Source organism: Cryptotermes secundus, unplaced genomic scaffold (assembly GCF_002891405.2).
Source record: "Cryptotermes secundus unplaced genomic scaffold, Csec_1.0 scaffold111, whole genome shotgun sequence".
NCBI lineage: Eukaryota > Metazoa > Arthropoda > Insecta > Blattodea > Kalotermitidae > Cryptotermes > Cryptotermes secundus.
The window spans coordinates 539,386-566,606 of record NW_019733319.1 but is presented as its reverse complement, the minus strand read 5'-3'; the positions used below and the strand labels follow the sequence as shown (position 1 = coordinate 566,606).

The 27,221-nt window shown below is 45.2% G+C and overlaps 1 protein-coding gene across 2 annotated transcripts in view; it reads right to left on the bottom strand.

Annotated features, from left to right (window-relative positions):
• The window catches only part of LOC111867905 (LON peptidase N-terminal domain and RING finger protein 3), a 179,409-nt gene that overhangs the window by 81,883 nt on the left and 70,305 nt on the right, over positions 1–27,221 (bottom strand). Inside the window, exons 2-3 of one of the 2 annotated variants that reach the window (XM_033752851.1) lie at positions 5,053–5,133; positions 1,494–2,398 (exon numbers count right to left, since the gene is read on the bottom strand). In XM_033752851.1, the coding sequence (XP_033608742.1) occupies positions 1,494–2,082 (589 nt within the window). In that variant the 5' untranslated portion in view covers positions 2,083–2,398; positions 5,053–5,133. The remainder of the gene's footprint in view (positions 1–1,493; positions 2,399–5,052; positions 5,134–27,221) is intronic. The other variant, XM_023858122.2, reaches the window with a different exon arrangement.

Below are 27,221 nucleotides of genomic sequence, written 5' to 3'. Positions count from 1 at the left end.
GTGTATGAAACTGACCGCAAAGGCCAAACATGTGGGGAGCTATTACCTCCACTCCACCTATACGCCTTCATAGCGTGTTATGTTGTCACTAAGTCAACTTGGAACTTCGGCATCACACATCCAAACTCCTCGGTACTTAGGCACAGGGCCAATTTTACCAACATGAGTGCATGCAGATTAAGCATTGCTGCGAATTTTCACAGCACGAGGGCAACTTAAAAACGCCTCTTTAAGCTAGAACAGTCTGTCGATGAACAAACATATTTCGAGAAAAAAGTGCGCTGTTGTACTAGCGAAGTTATGGCAAATTAGGGTATGTAACTTATTTTCAAAATGTGGTCAGCAGGAATAATCTTATACGGCGACACTTGTCGGTGAATTCGAGGTTTATTTACATTCTCAGCCTCGCTACTAAGCGCGGGGGTCAGCAACACTTTCTGGGAGTCAGCCGTAGCAGAAAAAAAAATTACCGTACGCATCGGATAGGAGGCTGGGTGGGCTTACCTGAAGTTACTAGAACCACACAATAAGCCATTCTAACATACGAGATCCCCTAAAACTCTGCAGTCTGTCGACACAGCGTCTTTGTTTCGTGTGAAGTGAACAGCGACTGTTTCCCTAAACAGCATCAACCGGTTCGTAACGTTTCTTGCGAGGTATGAACTTAATTTTTATATATTGCTTACAATATATTCGGTCTTAAAAGAGTTTTTTATTGCTAGTGGGGTGGGACTAAGTCCCTTGAAATGCGGCCACTTCTGGCCTATTGTACCAGCACCAGATGATAGGTGAGGGTGATTGTGGAGCAATTGGTGTAATGAAGATTGGCAGGGGGAACCTAAGTACTGGGAGAAAACCTGCCCCTGCGCCAGTTTGTCCACCATAAATCCCACTTGGCCAGACCTGGGATCGAACCCGGGCCGCCGCGTTGGGAAGCCAGCGACTAACAACTTGAGCTGTGACGCGCCCTTCTTCAAAGAGTTAATCTGTCAGTCTGGCATGCGTCAAGACATGTAACAGTCAAGACACGATGTCTGCGACATGACGCAAAGAAAGGAGCACGGTTGAAACGAATGAGATCATGAAAACCGCCGTACACCGGTCTGAGTCATGATGCTGACGAATCTCGAATGAAGCAAGACTGCGTCTTTTGTCTCATGTCTTGATGCTTGTCTTGACGCAGTTGGTGTGCGGCCGCCCTAAAACATCTGGTCGCCGTACTGCAAAGTGCACAGTGCTCTCTATACCAATCCGTATTCCTAATAGGCTAGAGGATAGATTACGGTAGTTTAGTTTAGTGTCGTTGCATTTACATTTGCTTGACGTTATGGTTCTACTGTGTCTAATAAATACAAACAGAACATTAATTCTTGCAATGAGTCTTGCGGTACACGATTTCGTACGGAAACACCGACACCGCATTGTACAGTTCGCACGATTCGCTGGATCAGGCAATTCTAATGGATTAAAAAAAAGATGGTCACTGCACTCACCGATCTGCAGCGCCTCGCCATACTTTGTCATGGCCGCGTCTACTTCGTTCCGCTGGAAGAGCTCATTGCCCTCTTCCCGGAGTCTTGCAGCACGAACTTCTTCAGGCCACCATTTCTCGGATAATCCTTTCATCAATACGTTCGTTTCTAGTACACCACTCGCGATCTTCTGACCACACTGCCTACAGCTTCTTGAAGCATCCCGCAACAAACACCTGCGACAGAAAGTATGTCCACACGCTGTTGTCACCGGCTGCAGAAGAATTCCTTCACATATCCGACATTCAAAACCTCTTGCTGGAGACGAACTCGGACCTGCTGTATTAGCAATTATGGCGTCTAACAGAGCTGTTGCTAAATGTCGAAGCTTTTCTTGGGTCACAAAACCACCATCATTACCACTCTGTAGCCGACTACAATGCGAGAAAACATCCAAAGCTTCCCGTAATCTCCCACATCTCGCCAGCGAATTCCCGTATCCGAAATTAAGCTCTACACTTGTGTCTTTTTGTTTTAAACATCCTTCATGTATTTCCGCTGCCAGCCTGTAATTCCTACTCGTAAATGCATCTCTACCCATCTCAGCCATGATCTGCGCTGTTTTCTTATACTGCACATGTACAGATATGATGCAGCTATGTTAAAATTGCAAATTGTTTTGGCGGAACCTCGTGTTGTTGTTGTCTGGCCGCCATTACGATTAAAACACAACCTATCGCTCCAACGAGCGACTGCAGACTGAAGCTCTGCGCCAAGCGCGCGGGAGAGGTTTCCACGCCGCTACGGAGCTGTGTTGTTACGTAAAGGTCACGTTCCACAGCGGAGCTGCTAACGATAACAGAGGGGTCCATCACCCCCACGGCATCTGCAGTCGCTCAATAAACACCACGCAGGCGCACCAGCCTCTGAAATCAACACAGCATACATTATTTCAGGAATTATAAATAATTCTGCACTATCCCTTTATATTAACGATATATAAAGTAGATATTCTTCCATGTTCAATGGATCAAAAATCTGATGGTTCATGTAGAGATCCAATAAAATTGAATGATTCATGTTAACGACGCTTAATCAGCTCCATAAGTTATATAGTGCCAAACAATACTGCGCCTTTGAATTACGAAAGAAATGGAAAGTGATGAATCAAATGGATACAGAAGGCATATTTTAACTTATCTAACGATAACTGACAGATGTTCGATTCCCGGCAGAGGCAGAAATAATTCTCTTCAGCAGTACGCCCAGATCGGCTCTCAGGCTCATGAAGTGGCACCTGGGGGCTCTTCACTCGAGGGTAAAGCAGCTGCAGCGTGAAACTGAAACCACTTCCATCTGGTGCCGAAATTAGAATAGCGTCCACCCCTTCACACATCTTCGCGGTGTATATTCAAGCAAAAGAGTAAATTCTACATCGTCAGCTGCATAAATGCACTCCTGCAGGGTCACAAGTGGGCATGAGTATGCATGGCGAGCTGGAAAGTATGTGGAAGGAAGCGATCGAGCCTGTTCTGTCATTTGATTCAGCGACACACAAGATATTACACAGCAGATAGCTTTATGAATTATACATGCTGAGGTATTTGAGACGCCATCCCGGCAGCTGCCTAGAAGGAATGGGAAAATACAGGAAACTACATTTAGGATTTTTTATTGCTAGTGAGGTGGGACTAAGTCCTTTGTGCTGCGGCCACTTTTGGTCTATTGTGCCTGCCCCAGATGATAGGTGAGGGTGATTGTGGAGCAATTGGTGGAATGAAGATTGGCAGGGAAAACCGTAGTACTCGGAGAAAACCTGCCACAGCGCCACTTTGTCCACCACAAATCCGACTTGACCAGACCCGGGATCGAACCCGGGCCGCCCCGCTTGAGCTATGGCGCATCCTGCATTTAGGATAGTCAGTATCTAGGCCTAAATTCAAACTTTCCAGATCTGCTAACCCTTATATCAGATATTTTGAACATTTTCCAACTCACGGCACACTGAACAAGGCGCTAAAATTGTTCAGGCACACCATCAGATTTTTGAAAGACAGGTTTTATCATTAAAAGAGCGAGTATTTAGACTGTCTTTAAAAGCTCAATAGCTAAAATTCTAATCTTTGCGTTATTTCTTAAAAATAATGTTGATCGTGGATTTCAAAATATTTAAATTTTAAAATTTACGTTTATTTTTGTTATTATTCCAAATATTGAAATGATATATTATTGAAAAAGATGTAATTTAAGAAATCCTATGACGTACTCCACTGGGCTCAAAAAAGTGCCCCCTCCCCTTGCCTCCCTGTCCCGTGCCCCCTCCTTTTCACAGTGAAATAATGAAAAATCAGGCTTTGAATAAAACAGACTGCTTTATGATGAAAAAATTTAATGCTATGTTTTTTCTGTGTACAATAAGCATAAAAAGGACAAGATTTTTAGATATAAACACGAGCAGAAATAAGGTAGCTTTACGTAAACATAAAAATATCAGTGGAAGCCTGTGCGTGGTGATGCCTCATGAGGTCCCTTGTCCGAGGTCGGATGGTTGACAAGCATACCCACAAGTCCTCCTCCAGTGCTTGAAGCCGCGACCTGTTCATAGCAGAGAAGAGCGGCCTCACACAGATACGACGTAGAGAAGGAAGGAGCGCTTCAATCACCGTCTCTGTGATGATGGGGTACTCCTGTCGGAGAGACAACCAGAATGAGGCCGTATCTGGTGGTGAATGCTTCCATTTTGGTCTCCTGTCCTTTCTTATTTCCGTCAGCTCATCTTCTTCTGCAACAGTTAGTTCTGCTGGCTCGAACGCACTTCACAACGGATCTCTCATCCTTAAAGTGAAGGGAAATACTTTTCGACGTTTTTACTCAGCAATGACAAACTTTGTAGAATTACGAGCATATTGACAAGATTTCTGTCCAGTCTGCAAATTTGTCAGCCCAAACATTTCAACTTTGTTATCTTTTTAGATTCTGGCTCCCGACAGTGTCAGTTTTTCCTTAAAAGAGTTAATTTTGTCAGTACAAGTAATAATATCTTCACTCGTCAAGAATGGCTTGGCCTTCTGTCGTTTCTGGGAGTGGTTTGCAAAATAAAAATTGTTCGATAATGTCTCCACTACAACCAAGCCTGCTGAGTGCTACGAGTTGAGCTCTTCCAGTGATGTCAGTCGACTCGGCCAAATGGTTGGCAAAACAAATCGGTTTCTTTAATGTCGGCTACCACTTGTGACTCCACGTCTTGAAACATGTCTTGCATACGCCAGCTAACACTGTTATCTGACATAAGGATTTTCAAAATCTCTTTTTCATATTCCTCGCCAAACATGATATGAATATTTAGAATTGTACAGCATGCTGGTAAAATTACTGACTCGGCAATTTTATGTGATTTCATCTATTTTGCCACGAGTTCGGCAACGGTTTAGCTTGCTTCTTGAGCTCTTTCAGAAACAGTTGTGATTTCGGTCCGCTGTTCAGCCTGGTGTGTTTGATAACTATAGGCCTTTCAAAATATATTTAATTGGTATCTCGCATAAATATGAGTGCTTTGTGTGAAGGTGTTTTTTCAGCTTACTTGGAACCATAGTTAGTTTGCCCGTTTCACGTGACAAACAACACACTTAGACGTGACTGCTCCTCATCAGTTGAAATTAATCTGAAAGACAAATAATCTTCTTATATTGGTGCACGACGATTTCAGAACTAACATTAACCGTATTATGTGATACTACCAAAACTAGTACCAGCCACACTTGATTCATTGTAATAGTCTTACTTTCGTTTTCTGATTATGAATCTGTGCATGTTCAATAAACCCTAAAGAAATAAAGATTAAATAAATGTGTAAATAAGAAATAACTAAAACCATAAAGAAATAACAAGCAAAATTGCATTAGCTTAGGCTGGGGCCACACGAGCGCATGAAGTACGTCCGTTGCAACGAACGTACTTTATGACGGACGTTCCTGAGGACACCACACAGTTGCAGAATGCGGTGCGTAGTTTTTGTCTGCAATGGCGCCAGAAGAAAGTGTAGCATTCGCCTCTCTTGTTTATTTCTACAACGGACGTTACAACGTTCGTTAGAACGGACTCATTTTGTGCGCTCGTGTGGCCCCAGCCTTAAACTCACACGGAATAACACACCCTACCCGAACAACAGCTGACTGAAGACCGACACTGGTGGCTTCACAAGAGTGAAAGATGGAGTGGTAAAAGTACATTGGAGAGTTTGTCTGAGATCGGGAACATTAGGGACGTAAGTTCTTAAAATTTTACTGGAGTAACATTTTTATTGCACTGCTATTGTTTTCATTCTTATCAGTCTTTTATGATAAATATACAGTATTTCTAAAATTTACCTCGACGAATTTTTTATTACTGTTTTTTCTCGCTTCTTTTCGACCTTCCCCCAACCTCCCGCGGCAAACCTGCGGACGCTCCGCGTAACAGCAGTGTGCCGCGGCATCCCGGTTGAAAATCACAGCCTTACATAAACGACTTTGTTATGCAGCAGCCCTGATTATGACTTACGGACCAACCTTGTGTTGAAATGCAGGCGCTTAACGTTACGTATAACGATCTACAATTTTATTTATACTAATTTCGTTCAGTTTATCGTGACCGTATAAAATAAACAGTGCAAAGATGATTTTTCCGAAACTCCCTTTTCTGTTTTCCATACCTGTGCAGCTCTGATGCATATCTATCGCCCATGTATTTCCACTGTCCCAGCGCGTAGACAGAAACTGCTTGCACTTTATTCTATTTTGTTTTAGATTCCTGTAAGGGGTATACTGCCGGTCACGGTAGCCGAGCGCTCTAAGGCATGCACTGTCTTCGCTCGCTCGGAAGCCGGGATCGTGGGTTCGAATCCCACTCAGGGCATGGATGTTTGTGTGCGTTTTTCTGTGTTTGTCTACAGGTAGAGGCCTTGCGACGAGCTGACCACTCGCCCAAGGAGTCCTACCGTATATGTAAGATTTAGAAAAACCGAAGTGAACGGAGTTCATGGAGGTAGGCCTAGGCCCACTGGGGCTGTAGTGCCAAGGGGAAAAAAGGGGGGGGGGTATACTGGGCCAACACGAACTACAATTTTTAGTGGTGATATACTCACTCACTCATGGAGCTGAGCCTTTCTTGAGAAGCCGCCAACTACGCAACTACTCAAGTATTTCCCAGCATTTTATGGAACCCGAAAGTTCATTACTGTGTTCACAAGAGCCCTCCACTGGTCCCTATCCTGAGACAGATCAATCCAATCCATATCATCCTATCTCTCCAAGATCCATTTTAATATTGTCCACCCACTACGCCTTGGTCTACCCAGTGGTCTCTTTCTTTCTGGCCTTCCCACTAATATTCTATACATATTCCTCTTCACCCCATTCGTCCTACATGGCCTGCCTACCTCATCCTCCTTGACTAGATCATTCTAATGCTGATACGACAGTTATTAAAATCCGTCCGGGATTTCCGAAGACGAAACATGCGAACATCATTTCCATTTCAGGCGTTCACTTCGAGAAAAACAAGTAAACGGTGGTCTTCGCCAGTTTGGTTCCGCTTCGTCTTACTCCACCTCAACCTTCTGCGCGTTGTATTACTTATGAGAGAAACATGGCTTTCTGCGCCTTCTTCCTCTTCGGCAACCCCTATGAACTGGGTCCTTTCGCCTATTCCAATTCAGAATTAGCTTACGAAATTATGAATCGTATGGACGCCTGGGTGACCGCCTCTGTGGTCTAGTGGTCAGAATTCCTGGCTACAGATCCAGAGGTCCCGAGTCCAATTCCCGGCGCTACCAGATTTTCTGAGAAGTGGATCTGGAACGGGGTCCACTCGGCCTCGTGAGGATAACTGAGTAGCTATTTCAAGGGAACAGCGGCTGTGGTCTACAAAAACTCAGAATAACGGCCCTGGGGATCCGTTGCGCTGACCACGCGACACCCTCTATCCGCTAAAGTTGGCACTAACTTCGCCGACAAGCGGCGGTCACTCGGTCTGTACAGTTCGCTTGCGGACTAAAGCCATGGAGTTTCTTTTTGTATGAACGCCTGGGTATGACTATTCGGATGGGAGATCGGCCCATCGCAAGACGTCTACCTACACACAATACAAACGCAGAGAGAGCGCGAACATACATCCATGCTCCCTCTATCCCAGTGGTGAAGCGGCCGAATATAATACACCCCTAACACTTCAGACCACTGTGACAATCATGAAACACAGCCATGTGCTCAGAATGTTTCGTTGAAAGTAGCAGGAATATTTGGAATCCAAGGGGGCAAGGCAAAAAAATTGATGGGCGAAGAATGTGTTCTTGGTTGCAACGCCATACATTTCGGAAAAAAGCAGACGTTTCGGAGGAACAAATTGTCTCAATCTTCAGGGTCGAAGCGTAAGCCAAGCAAGAAATTAGCAAGAAGTAGGTGTCAAGCAAGCTCATCTGTCATCAGCTGAGACATACTATCTACGTTGGCACTTATATATTTATTTATTTATTTATTTTTGACTTATTTAATTACTGTCGGTGGCTCAGGTTATAAAGCATCGAACGGTAGGACATCGGGAATAATGTGGATGTAAGCTATCGTGGTATATAAGATTTGAGGTTTTCACGGCGCTGACTACTCTCGTATTAAGAATGCCGTCTTCTGGTATGTGACGCCGTGTAGACAAAGTATAAACCGACGTTTAGAAGGGACGTATCGCCTCCATTTTCAGGGTAGAAGACAAAAGAAAGAAAAAATCCGAGAGCGAGGGACCAGCGTGAGCATGTAGCTGCTGCGGATTTCTCTTTTTTCTTCTATCCTGAAGATGGAGGCGATACGTTCCTCCGAAATGTTGTTTTATACTATGTCTACACGGCGCCATATCCCAGAAGACGGCATTCTATATCGTGGTATAATTTGAGGCGTATCCTGGTATTTCCGTGATGAAACCTGCAAAAATAATCATTCAGGATTGCCGGCCTCCGGGCCGGTACCTGAACTCGGAACCTCCCGAATAAGAGGAGAGGCAACGAGTCGAGGCGGTGACTCGGCATTTGATTCATCTCAGAGTAAACATATCAGTGACCATTCTTGCTTGTACGGCCATTGTCCACTCTGGTATCTGCGCCACTGAGTGTAATTTTCATTTTAGCCCCGATGATGGCCAGCGCAGGGTACCTGCTGATTGACACTCGATTCCTAACTAATGTCCTCCCCCCACAAACATAGACACCCAGAAGAAAGCAGTCTTCTGTGATGTAGCGCCGTGTGGATATTGTGTTAACCGACGGTCCTCCTAAACATTGGTTAACACAAAATCTACACGGCGCTACATCCCAGAAAACTGCTTTCTTCATAGTCACCGCCGTGAAAACTTCGAATCTTACATAGACACTCAGGGTTTTGACTTTATTAACTCTCGGAACAGAAAACTTCCATGCAGCAATCCAGACTTACTCCTGCACCTCCTGGTCCCTGTGACTCATTAAGCATTACGTCATACGGCTAGGGCCGCGCCATAGCTCAAGCGGTTAGTCGCTGGCTTCCCACCGCGGCGGCCCGGGTTCGATCCCGGGTCTGGTCAAGTGGGATTTGTGGTGGGGAAAGTGGCGCTGGGGCGGGTTTTCTCCAAGTACTTCGGTTTCCCTTGCCAATCTTCATTCCACCAATTGCTCCACAGTCACCCTCACCTATCATCTGGGGCTGGTACAATAGGCCAGAAGTGGCTGCAGTACAAGGGACTTAGTCCCACCCTACTAGCAATAAAACAAAGCCACACGGCTATATCTCGATGCGTTCCTAATCTCTACATTAGATGGATATCAGTGGAGAGTTTCACGCCCTGGCACCTTTAACCCCGGGAGAAAGAATTCCAGTACCATCTTAAACGATGCTGTGTGGGCCCCAGAACCGATTGAATCTCGTTCGTCCATCCCTTAGCTCAGAAACTGTACTGAATGAAACATCCCTGCTCCGAAGTTAACACATAAAACCGAAAAAAGAAACCAGATGTCGGCCCCCGGTCGGATTTCGAACCACATATCCCTGACTACGCCTCAGAAGCTCACACCAGTACGTTGGGTCAGACTTTGAAACATTTGGTTATGTTCAGAAATGCACTTCTGACGCAAGGAGTTCCTTTTTACCTTGGTAACCACTGACCTCTGAACATTACGGTACAAAGCCGGTTATACAAGACAGAGGGTGGGGGGGAACGTGTTCATTACAACTAAGGTCTTTCGGTGTCATATGTTGCTCTGGTTTACATATTATGTAACCTAATGCAAGCCGGGTAAATGTCAGGTTGGTGTGTATGTAACCAGAACATACTAGAAATGTAGACGAAACAAGCATCACACCTCCATTCCATAACCACTTTTGAGACATATCCGTTTTTTTTATTCTTGCCGAATTTTCTCGAATAAATTGCGCATGTTTCCCACTAAATATTGGCTACTTGCCGAAAATCTGACTAAGTACTGTGTTCGCATAAGTAAAAAGATCGATTTCACGATTTCTAAACCTATTTTCACATCGCTNTCACCCTCACCTATCATCTGGGGCTGGTACAATAGGCCAGAAGTGGCTGCAGTACAAGGGACTTAGTCCCACCCTACTAGCAATAAAACAAAGCCACACGGCTATATCTCGATGCGTTCCTAATCTCTACATTAGATGGATATCAGTGGAGAGTTTCACGCCCTGGCACCTTTAACCCCGGGAGAAAGAATTCCAGTACCATCTTAAACGATGCTGTGTGGGCCCCAGAACCGATTGAATCTCGTTCGTCCATCCCTTAGCTCAGAAACTGTACTGAATGAAACATCCCTGCTCCGAAGTTAACACATAAAACCGAAAAAAGAAACCAGATGTCGGCCCCCGGTCGGATTTCGAACCACATATCCCTGACTACGCCTCAGAAGCTCACACCAGTACGTTGGGTCAGACTTTGAAACATTTGGTTATGTTCAGAAATGCACTTCTGACGCAAGGAGTTCCTTTTTACCTTGGTAACCACTGACCTCTGAACATTACGGTACAAAGCCGGTTATACAAGACAGAGGGTGGGGGGGAACGTGTTCATTACAACTAAGGTCTTTCGGTGTCATATGTTGCTCTGGTTTACATATTATGTAACCTAATGCAAGCCGGGTAAATGTCAGGTTGGTGTGTATGTAACCAGAACATACTAGAAATGTAGACGAAACAAGCATCACACCTCCATTCCATAACCACTTTTGAGACATATCCGTTTTTTTTATTCTTGCCGAATTTTCTCGAATAAATTGCGCATGTTTCCCACTAAATATTGGCTACTTGCCGAAAATCTGACTAAGTACTGTGTTCGCATAAGTAAAAAGATCGATTTCACGATTTCTAAACCTATTTTCACATCGCTAGTTGTTTACTGTATCTATAAAATATTCGAAACAATTCGTGTCACCGATTTGCTTCAAGTTAATCCTCAAACATGGGGTGCACATCATGCTTGGGCAGTACGGCGGTAAAATGTACTTTATGTGAAAAGGAAGGATGAAAAATTAAACATCCGGGTATCACGATGCGACCTTCGATTCTGTTGTGAATTCTGTTCAAAGATTAAAGTCTTAAAGACATATGACGCACAAATGTGTTCGCGTGATTTCACGACCCCTGACCTGGACCTCTGTAAATGCAATGAATGTTAATGAAGATCATGTAAGCCATGTGGCAATCAAAGAGCCTGGAAGCAAAGAGGGTGTGGATACAGATACCACAATCGCCAATTCTGACCTCAAATCTTTGTACTGCAAATAGCAGTTCCAATTTTTAAACAGCACATTAATCTCTGAATTGCTCGCCATTAAATTTGCAACATGAAATGCACAAATTGTAGGTCTACAGACATTAGGTGTAAATTTAAATTGAATAAATGCAGTTTTAGGAGTATAAGTAAGATGCAACTGTGCCTAAGAACGAATACATGAAGAGACATTGGCGGAGTATCGCTCTAACGGAGGTGTCCACTTTCTATCCACCAATGGCTCTACAGCCCTTTGTAGACCTGGGCCGCTCTTTCAGTATCTTGACCTTTTTACACAATCGGTAGGACTCCTTGGACGAGGGATGATCCCGCCGCAAGGCCGCTACCTACACACAGAATAAACGCAGACCACGAACCCAGTGTTCGAGCGGGTGTAGACAGTTCATGCCTTAGACCACGCGGCCACTGTGTGGTCGGCGGCGGTGTCCAGTGCCTACCAGAACAAAAAAAATGTTTATAACATTTAATGTTCTATTTCACTAGGTCCAATGGTAAGGTCTACCGTTATCTAACAGGCTCCACAGGGTAGGTAGCCTTCATTCTGCGTGAAGGAGACAAGGTCACTTCCAATGTCATAAAGAAAACCTGCTTAAAGAGCATAGATTAAAACACAGAGCTGTCTTCAACAATTTCGCTGGCCTAGACAAAATACGGTGAAAAATAAATAAATGTTACCTCTAACACCCGGAAACCGTTTAAGGCGGAAACGCAGAGGCAAAATAATACAGGAAAGTAATTTCCTTGAACGCTTACTGTTATCCGTTAATATAATTTTGTTCCGTACTGTTTTTCCTGTAAACTGAGAAGGAACATTTCTGTCATGAATGGTAAACAATAGTGTTTGAGTGGCAGCAAAACATTTGTAGAACATTTTAATGAACTACTGGGAAAAACTAATGAAACAATGGCAGGAAGGAAAAAAGAGAAAGAAGGAATAGACACAGTGAAGAAGAACAAAGCAAGACAGACAGAAAAAAGAAGGTATACGAGAAATGTCTACTGCTCGGTGCGCATGCGTGGCATACAACTCTGGACTGCGACTAGAATCAAAGGCATTGGGTATACTGTGCAAAGTTCAGGGTTATTCATAAGTCAGTGAAACATTTTGAAAATTTACAATAAATAAACTACGCAACGGATACCAAATTTTGTTGCACTGAAATAGAGATAAACTCACAAAGTTTTTTTACATAGTTCATACATGCTCAATGTGCCCACCTTTGCTGATACGGCAGACATCTATGCGATAATTCGTTTCGTCCCACACCCGTGTCAGCATATCGCGGTTGACCAGACTTACAGCAGCGGTGATACGGCTGCGAAGATCTTGAAAGTAGCAGGCAATGGAGGCTTTAAAAAAACTTGGAGAGATTCATTCTCTAACGGTGTAAGAATTACCATGATCCGATGCATAGTTTATTTGTTGTTAATTTTTAAATTGTTTCACGGACTTCTGTATGGGTGTGAAACTTGGTCTCTAACAAGGAGGTTGGAGAAAACTGCATAATGAAGACCTTCATAACTTGTACTCTTCTTCAAGTATAATTAGAATGATCAAATCAAGGAAGGTGAAGTGGGCAGGGCATGTAGCACTAATGGGGGAGAAGAGGAATGCACATAGGTTATTGGTTGGAAAGTCAGAAGGAAAGAGACCACTGCGAAGACCAAGGCGTAGGTGGGTGGACAATAATAAAATGGGTCTTAGAGAGATAGGATGGAATGGTATGGATTGGATTGATCTGGCTCAGAATATGGACCAGTGGAGGGCTCTTGAGAACGCAGTAATGAACCTTCGGGTTACATAAAATGCTGGGAAATTCTTGAGTAGCTGCATAATTGGTGGCTTCTCAAGAAGGGCTCAGCTCCATGAGTGAGTAAGTAAGTAAGTTCACGGACTTATGAGTAATCCTGTATTTTACCTGCAAGTGTGTACGTTTGTTTAGCAGGAACCTATCTGAAGCTTGAAGTTCACGCTCTCTGGGATTCCGGTTCAAGCATAAACTTCGTGTTAACGATCGCATATTGCATGTCGGTCAAATGAAACGTGCCCAACATACATCTAGCATAACGGAACATTAATTGAGAACTGAGGTGTGATGCACGAACGCGACGAATTCACTTGACTTCTATCTGTGTGCGTTACGTAAGGCAATGAACGGTGGGACGTAAACATGCTTACCTCGGCGCTCCCAGAAAACTTCCAGTTACACTGCTTCACTTCTGTTTCGTTCAGATCTCTCTAACGTGGCGTTTTGGATGTCTCCGGTTCGGATCTACGCATGAACCAGCTGTCATGGCATCTTATTCGCAATTTTATTCAGTTTATGAAGACAAATCAGAACAGAAAGTCGAGCTTGAGTGGTTAGAACTGCTGCTTCTATTCGGGACGTCTTTGGTCTGATTCTTATCCCCTTTAAATGCTTTCAATATTACAGGTTCTTGTCTTCTCTCTCCCACTTAACATTTATTTACCTATGAAACTAAATTTTTTTATTGCTAGCGGGTTGGGACTAAGTCCCTTGTACTGCGGCCACTTCTGGCCTACTGTACTAGCCCCAGATGACAGGTGAGGGTGATTGTGGAGCAATTAGTGGAATGAAGATTGGCAGGGGAAACCGAAGTACTCGGAGAAAACCTGCCCCAGCGCCACTTTGTCCGCCAGAAATCCCACTTTACCAGACCCGGGTTCGAACCCGGGGCGCTGCGGTGGGAAGCCAGCGACTAACCGCTTGAGCTATGACGCGCCCCTAACACCGTTACTGCCAGCAATCGTTAGCCAAGCGTATGCCTCTTCTTCAAGAAATGCTCATTTTGTTATTTTCGATAATGCTAACAAATTCTCTGTTGTACCTAACAGTCTCAGCATCGGCGGAGAGAAAAGCGTCTCGGACTAGGATAGCTCTAATTCCCTGTTACACAATACAAAATTATTTGCGTCACTATCTATAAAAATGCATGAATGACATATGGTGGGTTATAAGCTAAAGTATACTTATGTATGTTTCTGGAAAGTTTACTACTGCACATGCACCGCCTCTGTAGTCGTCAGAGCTCCTGGCTACAGATCCAGAGGTCCCGGGTTCGATTACCGGCGCTACCAGATTTTCTGAGAAGTAGTGGGTCTGGAACGGGGTCCACTCAGTCTCGTGAAGATAAGTGAGGAGCTCTTTCAAGGAAGTAGCGGCTCCGGTCTAAAAACCGAAATTAACGGCCGTGAGGATCCGTTGCGCTGACCACGCGACACCTTCTCTCCGCTAAAGTTGGCATTAACTTCGCTGATAAGCTGCGGTCGCTCGGTCGGTATAGTTCGCTTGCGGACTATATGCCACGGAGTTTATTATCGTTACATATTTTTTACATTACATCGTGTATATTAATAAAATAAAGTAAAAGCGATGCATTGAATAGTGAGTTACAACAATGGGTACGGTTTCCGGCACTATGCGCAGTAGCCTACAGCGCACTGTGGTGGCTCTGCAACAAAAATGAATGTCAAGGAAGCGCGGGATGTACAATCGCAAAGATCGTGTCTGCAAACTGTGACAGTGTCTGGGATACTCCCTTCCCTTCTTGTTACGTTTGTGTTTTGTCTCTGTATTGCGTTAACAACGTGGCATTAGAACCGCACCTTAGTCGGCCCTCAGCTCCTTTTTCTACCAAAGGGCCAACCAATCAACCAACCATTTAAACGAAAACCCGATAATCTAATCGTTGAACTATACTAGTAAAAAAAAAGGTAAATTTGTTCCTGTGCTTAACTAATCAAGCAGTACGCCACGAAGGCGTATGGGAGAGTGGATGCATAGATCCACATTTTCTTGACCTTTTTACTAGTTAGAGGTGTGGTCAGCTTCACGCCCCTGCCGCTTTACCACCGGGGAAAGAGCCCTGGTACCCATTAGATAGGAGGTTGAGCGGACCCCAGGGCCAGTCTGGACGACTAGGAGAAGAGAAAAATTCTTACCCCACCGGGATTCAAACTCCGACCTTTCGGTCGTCCAGCCAGTAACCAGTCGCTATACCGACTGCGCTATCCCGGCTCCTCACGTCCAGCCCGTAGCCAGTCTGTATACCTACTGCGCTATCCCGGCTCCTCACGTCCAGCCCGTAGCCAGTCGCTATACCGACTGCGCTATCCCGGCTCCTCACGTCCAGCCCGTAGCTAGTCTGTATACCGACTGCGCTATCCCGGCTCCTCACGTCCAGCCAGTAGCCAGTCTCTATACCGACTGCGCTATCCCGGCTCCTCACGTCCAGCCAGTAGCCAGTCGCTATACCTACTGTGCTATCCCGGCTCCTCACGTCCAGCCCGTAGCCAGTCGCTATACCGACTGCGCTATCCCGGCTCCTCACGTCCAGCCAGTAGCCAGTCGCTATACCGACTACGCTATCCCGGCTCCTTGAACTATACAAGTAATCTATTTAATTAAGCAGCAACTATCTATCCAATATCCAACCAATCATTTAATCAATTAAGTAACCAACTATTCACAGATATAATAACAATGAAACGTTATTAGTGTACGAGTATGTGCTGAAGGTTATATGATGTCTGATTTCAGTGTTAAGAAAACTTACTTTAACAGAAATCCCCAGTTATGTGATGTTACATACTGCTTGTAGCTAAAAGGTAAAGTTGTGCCTGTGCGTAACTAATTAAGCACTACGCCATGAAGGCGTATGGGGGAGTGGATGTACAGAGACGTAGGCAGATGCTTCACGCAGAGGGTGGACAAAAAATAGGATACACTACAGATGCCGTACACATTTCTTTATAAATTTGGTGTTGGACCACCTTTTGCCTTCAGTACATTAATCCTTGGAATGGACTCGTACAAGTTTTAAACACTCTCAAGCGGAATTTTATACCATTCTTCTTGAAGAACATCTTCAAGTCGCTTTAGGGATGTTGGAAGTGGGAATCTGTTCCTCACTCAAGCCTCCAAAACTGACCAGAGTGGTTCAGTGATGTTCATATCTGGTGACTGTGCTGGCCAGGGAAGATGCTGAAGGTCCCCTTCATGCTGTTCAAGCCTTGACTGAACAGTTCCACATGTGTGAATGGGGGCAATGTCACCTTGGAAAACTGCATTGTTGTTCGGAAATAACGTCTGGATCATGGGATGTATTTCATCACCCAACCTGTCAACGTACTGCCTTGCAGTAATTCGGCCATGAAGGGTAATAATGGGGCCGACAGAATACTGTACCACGAATTGTTGCACAAACCATCACAGAACCTGCCCCTGTGTTTCACTGTTCCAATTAGGAATTCCTTGGATGTTCACCAAACGTAAACTGTTCCTGATGCAGGGTACAGCGTGTAGGACGACCCATCTGACCATATCTCGCGCGCGTTACCAGTTGTCTGATGTCCAGGTTTCATGGTCGTGACACCAACGTTTCCGCATCTCAGGTTTGCTTCGAGTAATCAGGTTTAGCAATTGCAGCCCTACCGCTACTGTGGATGTTGGATTTGTGAAGCTCACGGCGGACAGTTTCTGTGGAAACAGGGTCTTCGAGACGAATGTCCAGTTCTGCTGCATTTCACCTGTGCTGCAGTGGTTCTGTGATTTTTTGAAACGATCTTTCTTAGTGTAAGATGATCTCTTTCTCTGAGTCTTGAGTTTTGCCCACTGTTACTCTTCCCTGATGTTGTCTTCCCATGATTCGCGTATACCGACATAACCTCAGAAACTGTCGCTCTCAGTAGACCCAATAATGCGCCAGCTTAACGCGCACCAACGATCTGTCCTTTTCCAATACTGGAGAAGCCTCCACTTTCCGATCTTTTCATACGAACTGTTATGCTAATGCTAGTGGGGTGTGACTAGGCCCCTTGTACTGCGGCCACTTCTGGCCTATTGTACCAGCCCCAGATGATAGGTGAGGGTGATTGTGGAGCAATTGGTGGAATGAAGATTGGCAGGGGGGACCGAAGTACTCGGAGGAAACCTGCCCCAGCGCCACTTTGTCCACCACAAATCCCACTTGATCAGACCCGGGATCGAACCCGGACCGCAGTGGTGGGAAGCCAGCGACTAACCGATTGAGTTATGGCGCGGCCCACCACACGAACTGTTACTCAACACAATCACTTATGCACTGACACGAGCATTACAAAGTGGAAACAAAGTGCAGAACATTCAGTGTTGCCATCTGAACTTCCTTCAATTTAGCCAATACAAACAAATTCTATTCCTCAATTTCTTAGTGTTTACTTTATTTTGTTCACCCCTTGTACATTTTCCTTGTTAAGGAAAACACTGTGTACTTAATCGAATCGCTCATATGCACATGCAGGGATTCATACGACTCATGTCTGAGGGGAGATTATGTAACACCCGTTAACAGCCTAAATGTCACCGAGCAAAGAAAATCAATGTTACCATAGCTCTGAAGAGCTTTAGTGTTTAGGACAAACGGTAAAAATTTGCATTAATTGCCGAACACAATAGACATAACAATACTGCAAAATACAAATTAAGATAGAGTTTATTACATACGCCCACTAAACAAAACCAATTTAAATAAATCCTCCTCGAGGACTATCGCCTTCTCGTGGAGAGGTCTGCGCGTCCCAATGAAGCGGAGAGCTATGCTGGCGGGAGCGTAAGCTCCCGGTAGGGCCATCCATGCCAGTCACCTACAAGGGCAGGGGCAAGATGAAGTGTAGTTCCTGGTCCTCCGTGTTGGAGGGTGGACGCAGGGCTAGTGACCTCACCCCTGAAAAATTCACTTCTGCGATACCTCCAGAAACCTATGAAGGAGGACCATCAAGGAGGCTAAGACTCACGCAGTGTTGCAGGCTAGTAAATAGGAATAATTTAAATAAATAATATTTCTAGTAGTGTCTTCTACCTAACAGAGTTTAATACGAGCAAATACGGACGCAGTCAGTGGAAGACCTTGGCGCAGATGGGAGGATAATATTGTGACATGTTGCGCAACGGAGAACCCCGTTGAGAACTTACTGGAGATGCAGAGAATAATCGAAATGCTGGCGAAGGCAGAGGACGATAGAAAAATCGAGAGGGAAGAAAGGAAGGCGGAGAAGGAAGAAATGCTGAAACAGATTAGGGCAAACCAAGTAAAAGCAGATGCCGAGCGAGTGTGGATGGAAGACAGAATGGAAGCCAACCGAAAAAAAGACAGAGAAGATTTCCTGGCCAAATAAGGCTCCTGTCAAGAAAAGGTGGAGATCAGCCACAAGGAACTCCTAGCCAGAATGGACGCCCGACTCGAAAGCATGGCGAGAAAAGACTTCCGCCGAGATGAGAGGAACCCAAGCAAACACGGCACAAGAAGAAGAGGTCCTCGAAATAATACCGGTCGGAGAGACGATGGCCTGCCAAGAAATGGAGGCACGTCCAGATGAAAAGCCGGCCTCAGTGCACAGGAAACCTGAGGCGGCAGAACTACGAGAGGTACCCGTAATAGACGCCGACGTAATGCCGGTCGGAGAACCGAAGAAGAAAAGGAGCAGGGACCGAAAGCGACGAATTATGAAGAACCCGACACGGAAAAATTGCGGACCCCAGAATAAATTGGCCGTCGTCAGCAGGAAGGTGTCCCGCCATGCAAGAGTGGCATGGCGCAAGAGGAACATCTTCAGGAAATCTTGGACCCGAGGAGATCATGCGTCCCGGATAAAGTTGGCTGCCATCTGCAGGAAGACATCCCGTCGCGCGACAGTGGCACGACGGTGGAGAAATGACTTCAGGAAGGAAACTCCCCAGGGAACCTTCGGATGCCGGAGAAAGGACTTGGCGCCACGGTCTTGTACCAGCAAGTGGCGGGAGGTCCAGGAGGAACAACGACGTCAGCGAGTGCAAACAACGCATCAAGAGCTGTTACGTCGACATCAGGAACCTCCGAAGAAAGAAATGATCAAGGATTGGACCTGGTGGAAGTGTCGACCGCCTCCAAAACGGAAAAGAAGACTTCAAGCAGAGGAGGAGCTGGTAACGTAGAAGTACCGGCCGCCCGAGCAAGAATGAAAAAAATGGATGAATGGGATACAACTGGATCTTCTGGCGACTTGAAAGGAAACCGCTCGAGACGAGTTGGTCTTAAGAAGGGAGCGGTTGTAACGCCCGGAGAACAGATGCTGCAAGAACAGCCTCCGAAGCAAAGGAACGGGGATGCACCGTTAGGCTATTCGGGACGAATAGGCTTAAGGAGGGAGCAGTGTGACATGTTGCGCAACGGAGAACCCCCCACCAGCAGTGACGCTGCGGGTGAGTCAGCGCTCCGTCATCCCCCCTCTGCACGGCAACGTAACGCGCAACGCGCAGTGACGTAAGACGGCGTGAGGTAACAGCGTTGCTAGGTAACAGGCCCACACAGCCCCTATATAAGAGAGCTGCGCTGCCTGCGAGAAGAGTAGTTGTAATGTGGCCATCGCCGAGTCCAGTTCCGAGTTAGTTCCGTGCAAGCCTACGAGCAAGTGTGTTATCAACAGTTCTCCAGTCAGCGGACTACAGTTGGAGTATAGCAGCCGTCGCGGAAAGAAGAACCGGACGTGTGTGCGATTGTGTAATTGGGAGCGTGTGATACAGTGATACAAAGCTCCCCTACGGTAAACGTGTAGATTACTGAAGAGAGAGTGAACTGATTTGCGCATAGGGTTATAAATCGTGAAACCCCGCAACAGTGTAAACAGATTAATGCGATTAGGGTTATAAAGTGTGAAACCCCGCAACAGTGTAAACAGATTAATGCGATTAGGGTTATAAAGTGTGAAACCCCGCAACTGTGTGATAATTAATTGTAGCCGTTATTTGTAGGTTGCTGAATAAACCAATTAACAATCCGAACGGCGTCTTCAGTAACGAAATACGTCACAATATTAAAATTGATCCTAGATACACAATCTATTCAAGGATATGGTCTAGAATCAACTGCCTTGGAATAAGATCTAGTGGTGGATCTTGTGAACAGGGCATTGACCTTCGGGTTCCTTAAAAGGATGAATATTTCTATTTTGGTGACTATCAACTTCTTCATAACAATCTGCTTCATGAAGTTAGTTATTAAGCCCAAGTTTCTGTACGTTCAAACTGAAACGTATCGCAGTTTTAATAAAATATTTCCAAAAAAAAAAAATATTGATATATTGCTTAGCCGTATTCCGCACTTGGAAACTGTCCAATAAACTCTGCCCTGTTGGTGCTTAAGAAAATAATAATAAACTCCATGAAGTAGAGTCTGTCTTCAGAACATATGGGATATTCAGTTGCTCAGCCCTTTTTGAAATTCAAAGGTTCATTGCAGTATTCACAAAAGTCCGCCACTGGTACCGATTACGACTCAAATGAATCCAGTCCAGACATTCATACTGTATTTAAGATCTATATTAATTTTATTCTCACAACCACGCATAGACCTTCCATGTTGTCTTTTCCCTTTAGGGTTTCCGGCTAAAATACTGAATGTATTTCTTGTCTCCCAATGCGCCCACCGCTCCCTTAATTTAACATTCAAAATTGAGATGTGCAATAAATTCGGGGAAAAAGGTGAACTTCCATAATGGAATTGCTGTAATAACACTGTATTCAGCTCTAAGAACATCTGCTTTCAACAGGATTAATGTGGCTCCCCTGCTATTGTTTCGATGTCGAACTGGTTGTAGACATAATGAGAGAGAATTAATTTGTGTCCACGTAGGTGAAAGGTGGGATTAAATATATGTCGAAGCTACTTCGCTCTTTTTTTTTTTTTCTTTCCTTAGCCCTACAACCCCAGTGGGCCTAGGTCTACCTCCATGAACTCTGTTCACTTCGGTTTTTCTAGATCTTACACATTCGGTAGGACTCCTTGGGCGGGTGATCAGCTCGTCGCAAGGCCTCTACCTGTACACAAACACAGAAAGACGCACACACACAAACTAAACATCCATGCCCTGAGTGGGATTCGAACCCACGATCCCGGTTTCCAAGCAAGCGAAGACAGTGCATGCCTTAGACCGCTCGGCTACCGTGACCGGCACTTCACTCTCTATTACTTATAATTTCACGGGTAACCGTCTTTCCTCATTATAAATAAACTCATACGAAATACTAAACAGTTCCATGTGACGTCACACAATTCACAGTCGTCACACAGGCATAACTGCTATGCATCTTGCCACCAAACGCAAGGACGGAAACGTTCCAGAGGTCGCCTATCTTGGCTAAAGATTTTCCTCGTCTTCCTCAGAGTCTTCCCGCGAATTTTAGAACTGCTTTAAAATGGGTCACGAATACTTTCTTCCGGGAGCCGAGATAGCTCAGTCGGTAAAGAGACGGGCTACTGGCTGGACGGCCGAGGAATTGAATTCAATTCCCTACTATGACAAGCGGTTTTTTCTCCACAGGGTCCAGACAGGCAGTGGGGCTCACCCGGCCTCGTATTCAATGACCGTCGGGAATTCTTTCCCGGGTTAAAGCGGAAGGAGCGCGGAACTGACCGCTCACCTCCATATAGTGCTCAAGTTAAGAATAGTGGAGCTATATCTCCACTCCCCCATATGTCTTCATGGATTGGTGCTTAATTAATTAACCAAATTGAAAACTTGGCCTTCATCTTTACAGTTTTTTTTCCATAACTCATAATCATTCTCCAACTTGGAAAAGTGTCATTACAATTTTGAAACCCTAGACTTCTTTTCAGGAAGTTTCCTTACACATTCTTAAGATAGTTTCACTCTGCTCTGCACGAAACAAAAAAAAAACATTAAATCCTTACAACTGTATCTCGAATAAGTATTTGTAACTTCTAATTAGCGATACTGCAATCAATTGCTCAGTTTACTTAATGCAGAGCCTATCTCTTTGTGGCTAAAAGGTAAAGGTAAAGGCGCCGGTCACGGTAGCCGAGCGGTCTAAGGCATGTATTGTCTTCGCTCGCTTAGAAACCGGGATCTTGGGTTCGAATCCCACTCAGGGCATGGATGTTTAGTTTGTGTATGTGCGCTTTTTTGTGTTTGTGTACAGGTAGAGGCCTTGCGACGAGCTGATCACCCGCCCAAGGAGTCCTACCGAATGTGTAAGATCTAGAAAAACCGAAGTGAACGGAGAAGTTCATGGAGGTAGGCCTAGGCCCACTGGGGCTGTAGTGCCAAGGGAAAGAAAGAAAAAAAAAAGGTAAAGGTAAAGTTGCCCCTATGCTTAATTAAGCACCATGCCGTGAAGACGTATGGAGAAGTATAGGTACAGCTCCATCATTCTTAATCACTAGATGGAGGTTGAGTGGTCTGCTTCACGCGCCGGCCGCTTGATCCCCGAGGGTGAAGATCCTCCGCAATCCATCGGATTGGCACCTGGGTGGGCCCAAGAGCTGGTCTGGAAGTTGTGAACAACAGAAAAATCTTGACCTTGCCGGAAATCGAACCTCGGCAACACAGCCCGTAGCCCGTCGCTATACCGACTGAGCCAAAAAAAGTAAGGTAAATTTGTCCCTGTGCTTAACTACTTAAGCACTAGGGCATAAAGGCGTATGGGGAAGTGGATGTACAGATCCACATTTTCTTGACCTCGGCACTAGTTGGATGTGAGTGGTCAGCTTCACGGCCCGGCCGCTTTACTCAAGGAGAAATAGCCTCCGGTACCCATTGGATAGGAAGTTTGATGGACCCCAGAGCTGGTCTGGACGTTATGGAAAAGAGAGAAATTTGACCATACCGGTACTCGAACTCCGACCTCTCGGTCGTCCAGCCCGTAGCCAGTCGCTACACGGACTGCGCTTCTTCCTTTATGGTTATTAACTTCAGAATCTGGTTCCGAACATTTTACCTACGGAATTTTATATTTCTAAATACAGTTCACGCTTCGTTCGTAAGAGCATCTTTGTGTCTGTTTACACGCCAGTGGGTTAGGTGACATAAGTAAGTGTAATACGCAGGTGGCAAACTTACGCCTACTGAGAGAGAGAGAGAGAGAGAGAGAGCCAGGCAAAAGATTGCAGAAGGCCGGGTTACATAACACGGAGATGGCGAGTTCAGGGGATGTTACTGGTTTTGGCGACAACAGGACGGACACTGCGAGATGCAGTCGCTGAGGTACAGCTTGTTCCGGATTACGGAACCTGCTTTCATTTACGACAGAGAACAATCAGTTGACTGTCAGAACAGATGGCTCGCTAGATCGCTCGTCATATGGTTAGATAGTTGATAGTTGGGTGGCTGATCTGTTCTTACGTGACTAGTTGAGTTGGTGTCCAGTTCGTTGGTTGTTTCGAGATTCGTACTGTCCTGACGGAATCCGCGGAAGAGGCTGGTGAAAATATAACGTTCCAGTCTTGTGTTCTTAAACTACCCAGTTCAATTCTCGGCAGAGTTGCCGGCTATCCTGCCAGAAAACTGTTGTAGATTTCTTCAGTTTTTAGAGGTCCAGTGGCTGACTGTTATGAACGGCAATGAAACTTCGGGTTCCACTAATGTGGGACATTTCTTGACCACCTGAGCAACTACCTTCTCAAGACCATTTCTGTTTCATGGAGCCAGTTAATATTATTTATTCTAAATGTTACTCAGTCTTTTCGTGCACGTCCTAACATGAATTCTAACCTTATAAAATACAGGCTTAGTATATTATTATTATTGTTGTTGTTGTCACGTGCATCCGGGGTAGCGTGACTAATAACTGTGGATTCTAGATCTGATGACTAGATTTATTTGACATCACTATTACAATTACACACGATTATAATAGTTCACACATTTAACTCCTTCTGGATAACGAATCTCTCACTGTTGTCTGGATCTTGCACCTCCGGTCTTCTAGAATTCTCGAAAGCACGCTGATTCACTGTCGAAACACTTCTTCTTCTTCGCTACTGCTACTGCTACTGCTGCTACTTTATATTTGCTTGGCGTACCGAATAGGGGACACCGAGTACAACAGTTCAGCTATCCGTTGTCACGAAAACATCTCCGTTGTGCAGGAAACGTCTACAATGCTTATCGAGCCGTTGCTCAACAACCGACTGTTCCAGCTGGTCGTCCCGCATACGTGTATCAGCAAGCCGTTACCTTTGCAATGGATTCGGGTGTCACATTATTATCCTAATATCCCATCTATGTAGCGAAATGCGGGAATGAGAAATACATAAACAATTTGAATCGAAGTTGTGAAGGAAATAGATGACTTAGAGACCGCGGAGCAGATGGGATATTATAAACTGAAGCAGGTTGATTCTAAAGGGTTCTGACGATGGTGTATTCAAGAGTTACCCCGAAAACCCAGTAACCCTGGTGCAGGCTGTTCGTCATAGGTCCATAGATTTCTGCTGGCAGTATATAGTCGTGTTTTTTCTTAATTCGCATAGTTGGGGTGGAGTCCAGTTGGGTCCACTCGGCACGGTGGCCACTGATTGGCCTATTGTACCTGGCCCGGGTGATTACGATGATGGAGAATTTGGTGGAATGAAGATTGGCAAGGGAAACCGAAGTATTCGGAGAAAACCTACCCCAGCGCCCCTTTGTCCACCATAAATCCCACTTGACCAGACCCGGGTTTGAAGTCGGGCCGCCGCGGTGGGAAGCCAGCGACTAACCGCTTGAGCTATGGCGCGGCCATATCGTAGTGTTAATCCTCATGATAAATGCGTATCAAGTTCACCATAATAACAGGTAAGCTATCCCTGTAACAGCCCATGAAGGCCCATAGGGTTGTGAGACGTTGAGGTTCCCACATTATCTCGACAATCGATCCACAGATGGCGGTAAGGTTGTCTGCCTTACGCACCGGCCGCCCTTTACCCCCAGGAAGATTCCTGGTACTCATTTCTGTTAGAGGCCGAATCGACCCCAGGGCCATATTGCGGCAGAGAGGATTAGGTAAATTGAAAAAAAAATCACTTCATCGGGACTCGAACCCGCGACCTTCCGGCTTATAGCATAGTTCCTGAACCAACTATGCTGCCGCGTGCCCCACCATAGCAACAGGAAGTTCACAATAATTAGGCACATACTATGAAGTAAAATCCCACAATTAATATCTTGGCAAAGTCAGTGATACGAAGCAAGATAAGCAAAACAGACTGTCAAAGGCTGCCGTTCGGAGTGGATCTAGAGTCTAGACAGTCGTAAATAATATTCTTCTCCTATCTGCTCAATGTCTTTATGCTCGCATCAGAGAAAAACAAAGCGTGCGCTGCAATCGCCATGTCTGCTTGTGGCATGAAAATATTCAGATTAAACTGGCATTAGATGAGATACGTGCTGCGGGACAAAAGAAAGAAATTAAGTTCCCAGTGCCTATCGGATTAACTAAATAAACAGCAAACTCCGTGGAACCGAGCTTTTCTTCAGAAGTTTACAGTTACTCAGCTGCTAAATAAATTACTTTCTTTATGGGCCCCGTAAATGTATCACTCTGTTCACAAAAGCCTATCATTTGGCCCTATTCTGAGCCAGTCAAATTCAGTCCGCAGTTTCAAGTCTTAAATTTTATAAGATTCATTCTAATATTATCCTACAAACCCAACGGCGTTGCGTTAAAGCTCTTGATTCTGATTTTGATGGGATCGAATCTCGTCAGCAGGGATACTAAGTGTGATTTTCCATGGGTTTCTTCAGTCCCTCCTGATAAATGCCGGGATAGCACCTCGATTAGGTGATGGCCGGTTCCTCAAAAATCCTGTTCCAATTTACCACTCATCCGGCATCCTTCCATTCTACAATCTCTAGTCAAGTTACCGAGAGCATCGTATAAGAACCCTCCCCCAAGAAATTCCTCACACTGACGCCCATGTTTCCATCTCTTGCCTTTCATGCCAGCCCTTCGACTTTACCCTAAACCAGTTTCATCCAGCTTGCCCCCAATACCCTATTTCACTAACAAACGCCTAAGTATCAACATTTCGTGTCCCCAGATGATTTCTTCTCCCTCAGGGTACAACTTTCTTCCCTTGACTCATCTTGATGTTATCTTTTTAATATATTTAGCATATCCTACCCATCTCACACTCCTTGATACCGTCAGCCTAACAACATCTGACGAAGAGTATAAAGCTCCTCAGAGTGCAGCATTCTATAGCCTCCTATTGCTTCCTCTTCCCCGTTCATGTATTCTCCTGAGCGCCTTGTTCTCACGACAAAATACCACTGCAGTCATTGAGACAGAACGATTTGCCAGCGGTGAAGTTTAAATAAATTCCCTTGATAGCAATCGGGAAAGAAATAACAAGACAAGAGAAATACAAACGGCGCAACTTTTATGCAAACGCATGTCTTTGCATATTTATTAATCGTACTTTTTTTTCCTTGTGCCCCAGTGGGCCTAGGCCTACCTCCATGAATTCTCCGTTCACTTCGGTTTTTCTAGATCTTACACATTCGATAGGACTCCTTGGGCGGGTGATCGGCTCGTCGCAAGGCCTCTTCCTGTACACAAACACAGAAAAACGCACACACAAACATCCATGCCCTGATTGGGATTCGAACCCACGATCCCAGCTTCCGAGCGAGCGAAGACAGTGCATGCCTTAGACCGCTCGGCTACCGTGACCGGCATTAATCGTACTTAGGTCTACTAAATTCATTCTACAGTGCCAACTGTGAGGGAGAAAGGCCGCATTCGGCCACTCCAGATTTCCCCCCCCCCTTCAAACATAACGGGGTATGCGGCATCAGCGGAAGCAACGTCACTGCACCTCAACAAGAAACCAGGAAACAGCACCATAAACAAAACTCCAATACATAAAAGCATACCAATATGGAAAAGTCAACCACAGCACGTTTAAAATATCTAAAAGCACAAACCACCAGAAACCAAGACAGCACGAGGACATTGAAACACAAAATTAAGAATACCCCATTTTCACCCAAAACAACACACGTGCACCCACTAGCACCAAAAACGAATACTCATATAATACCCACGTCCCCGTGAAGATTAAGTTTCGAAAACACATCATATACAGCATATACACGTATGTACCATTTCTCCCTACTCCATCCCA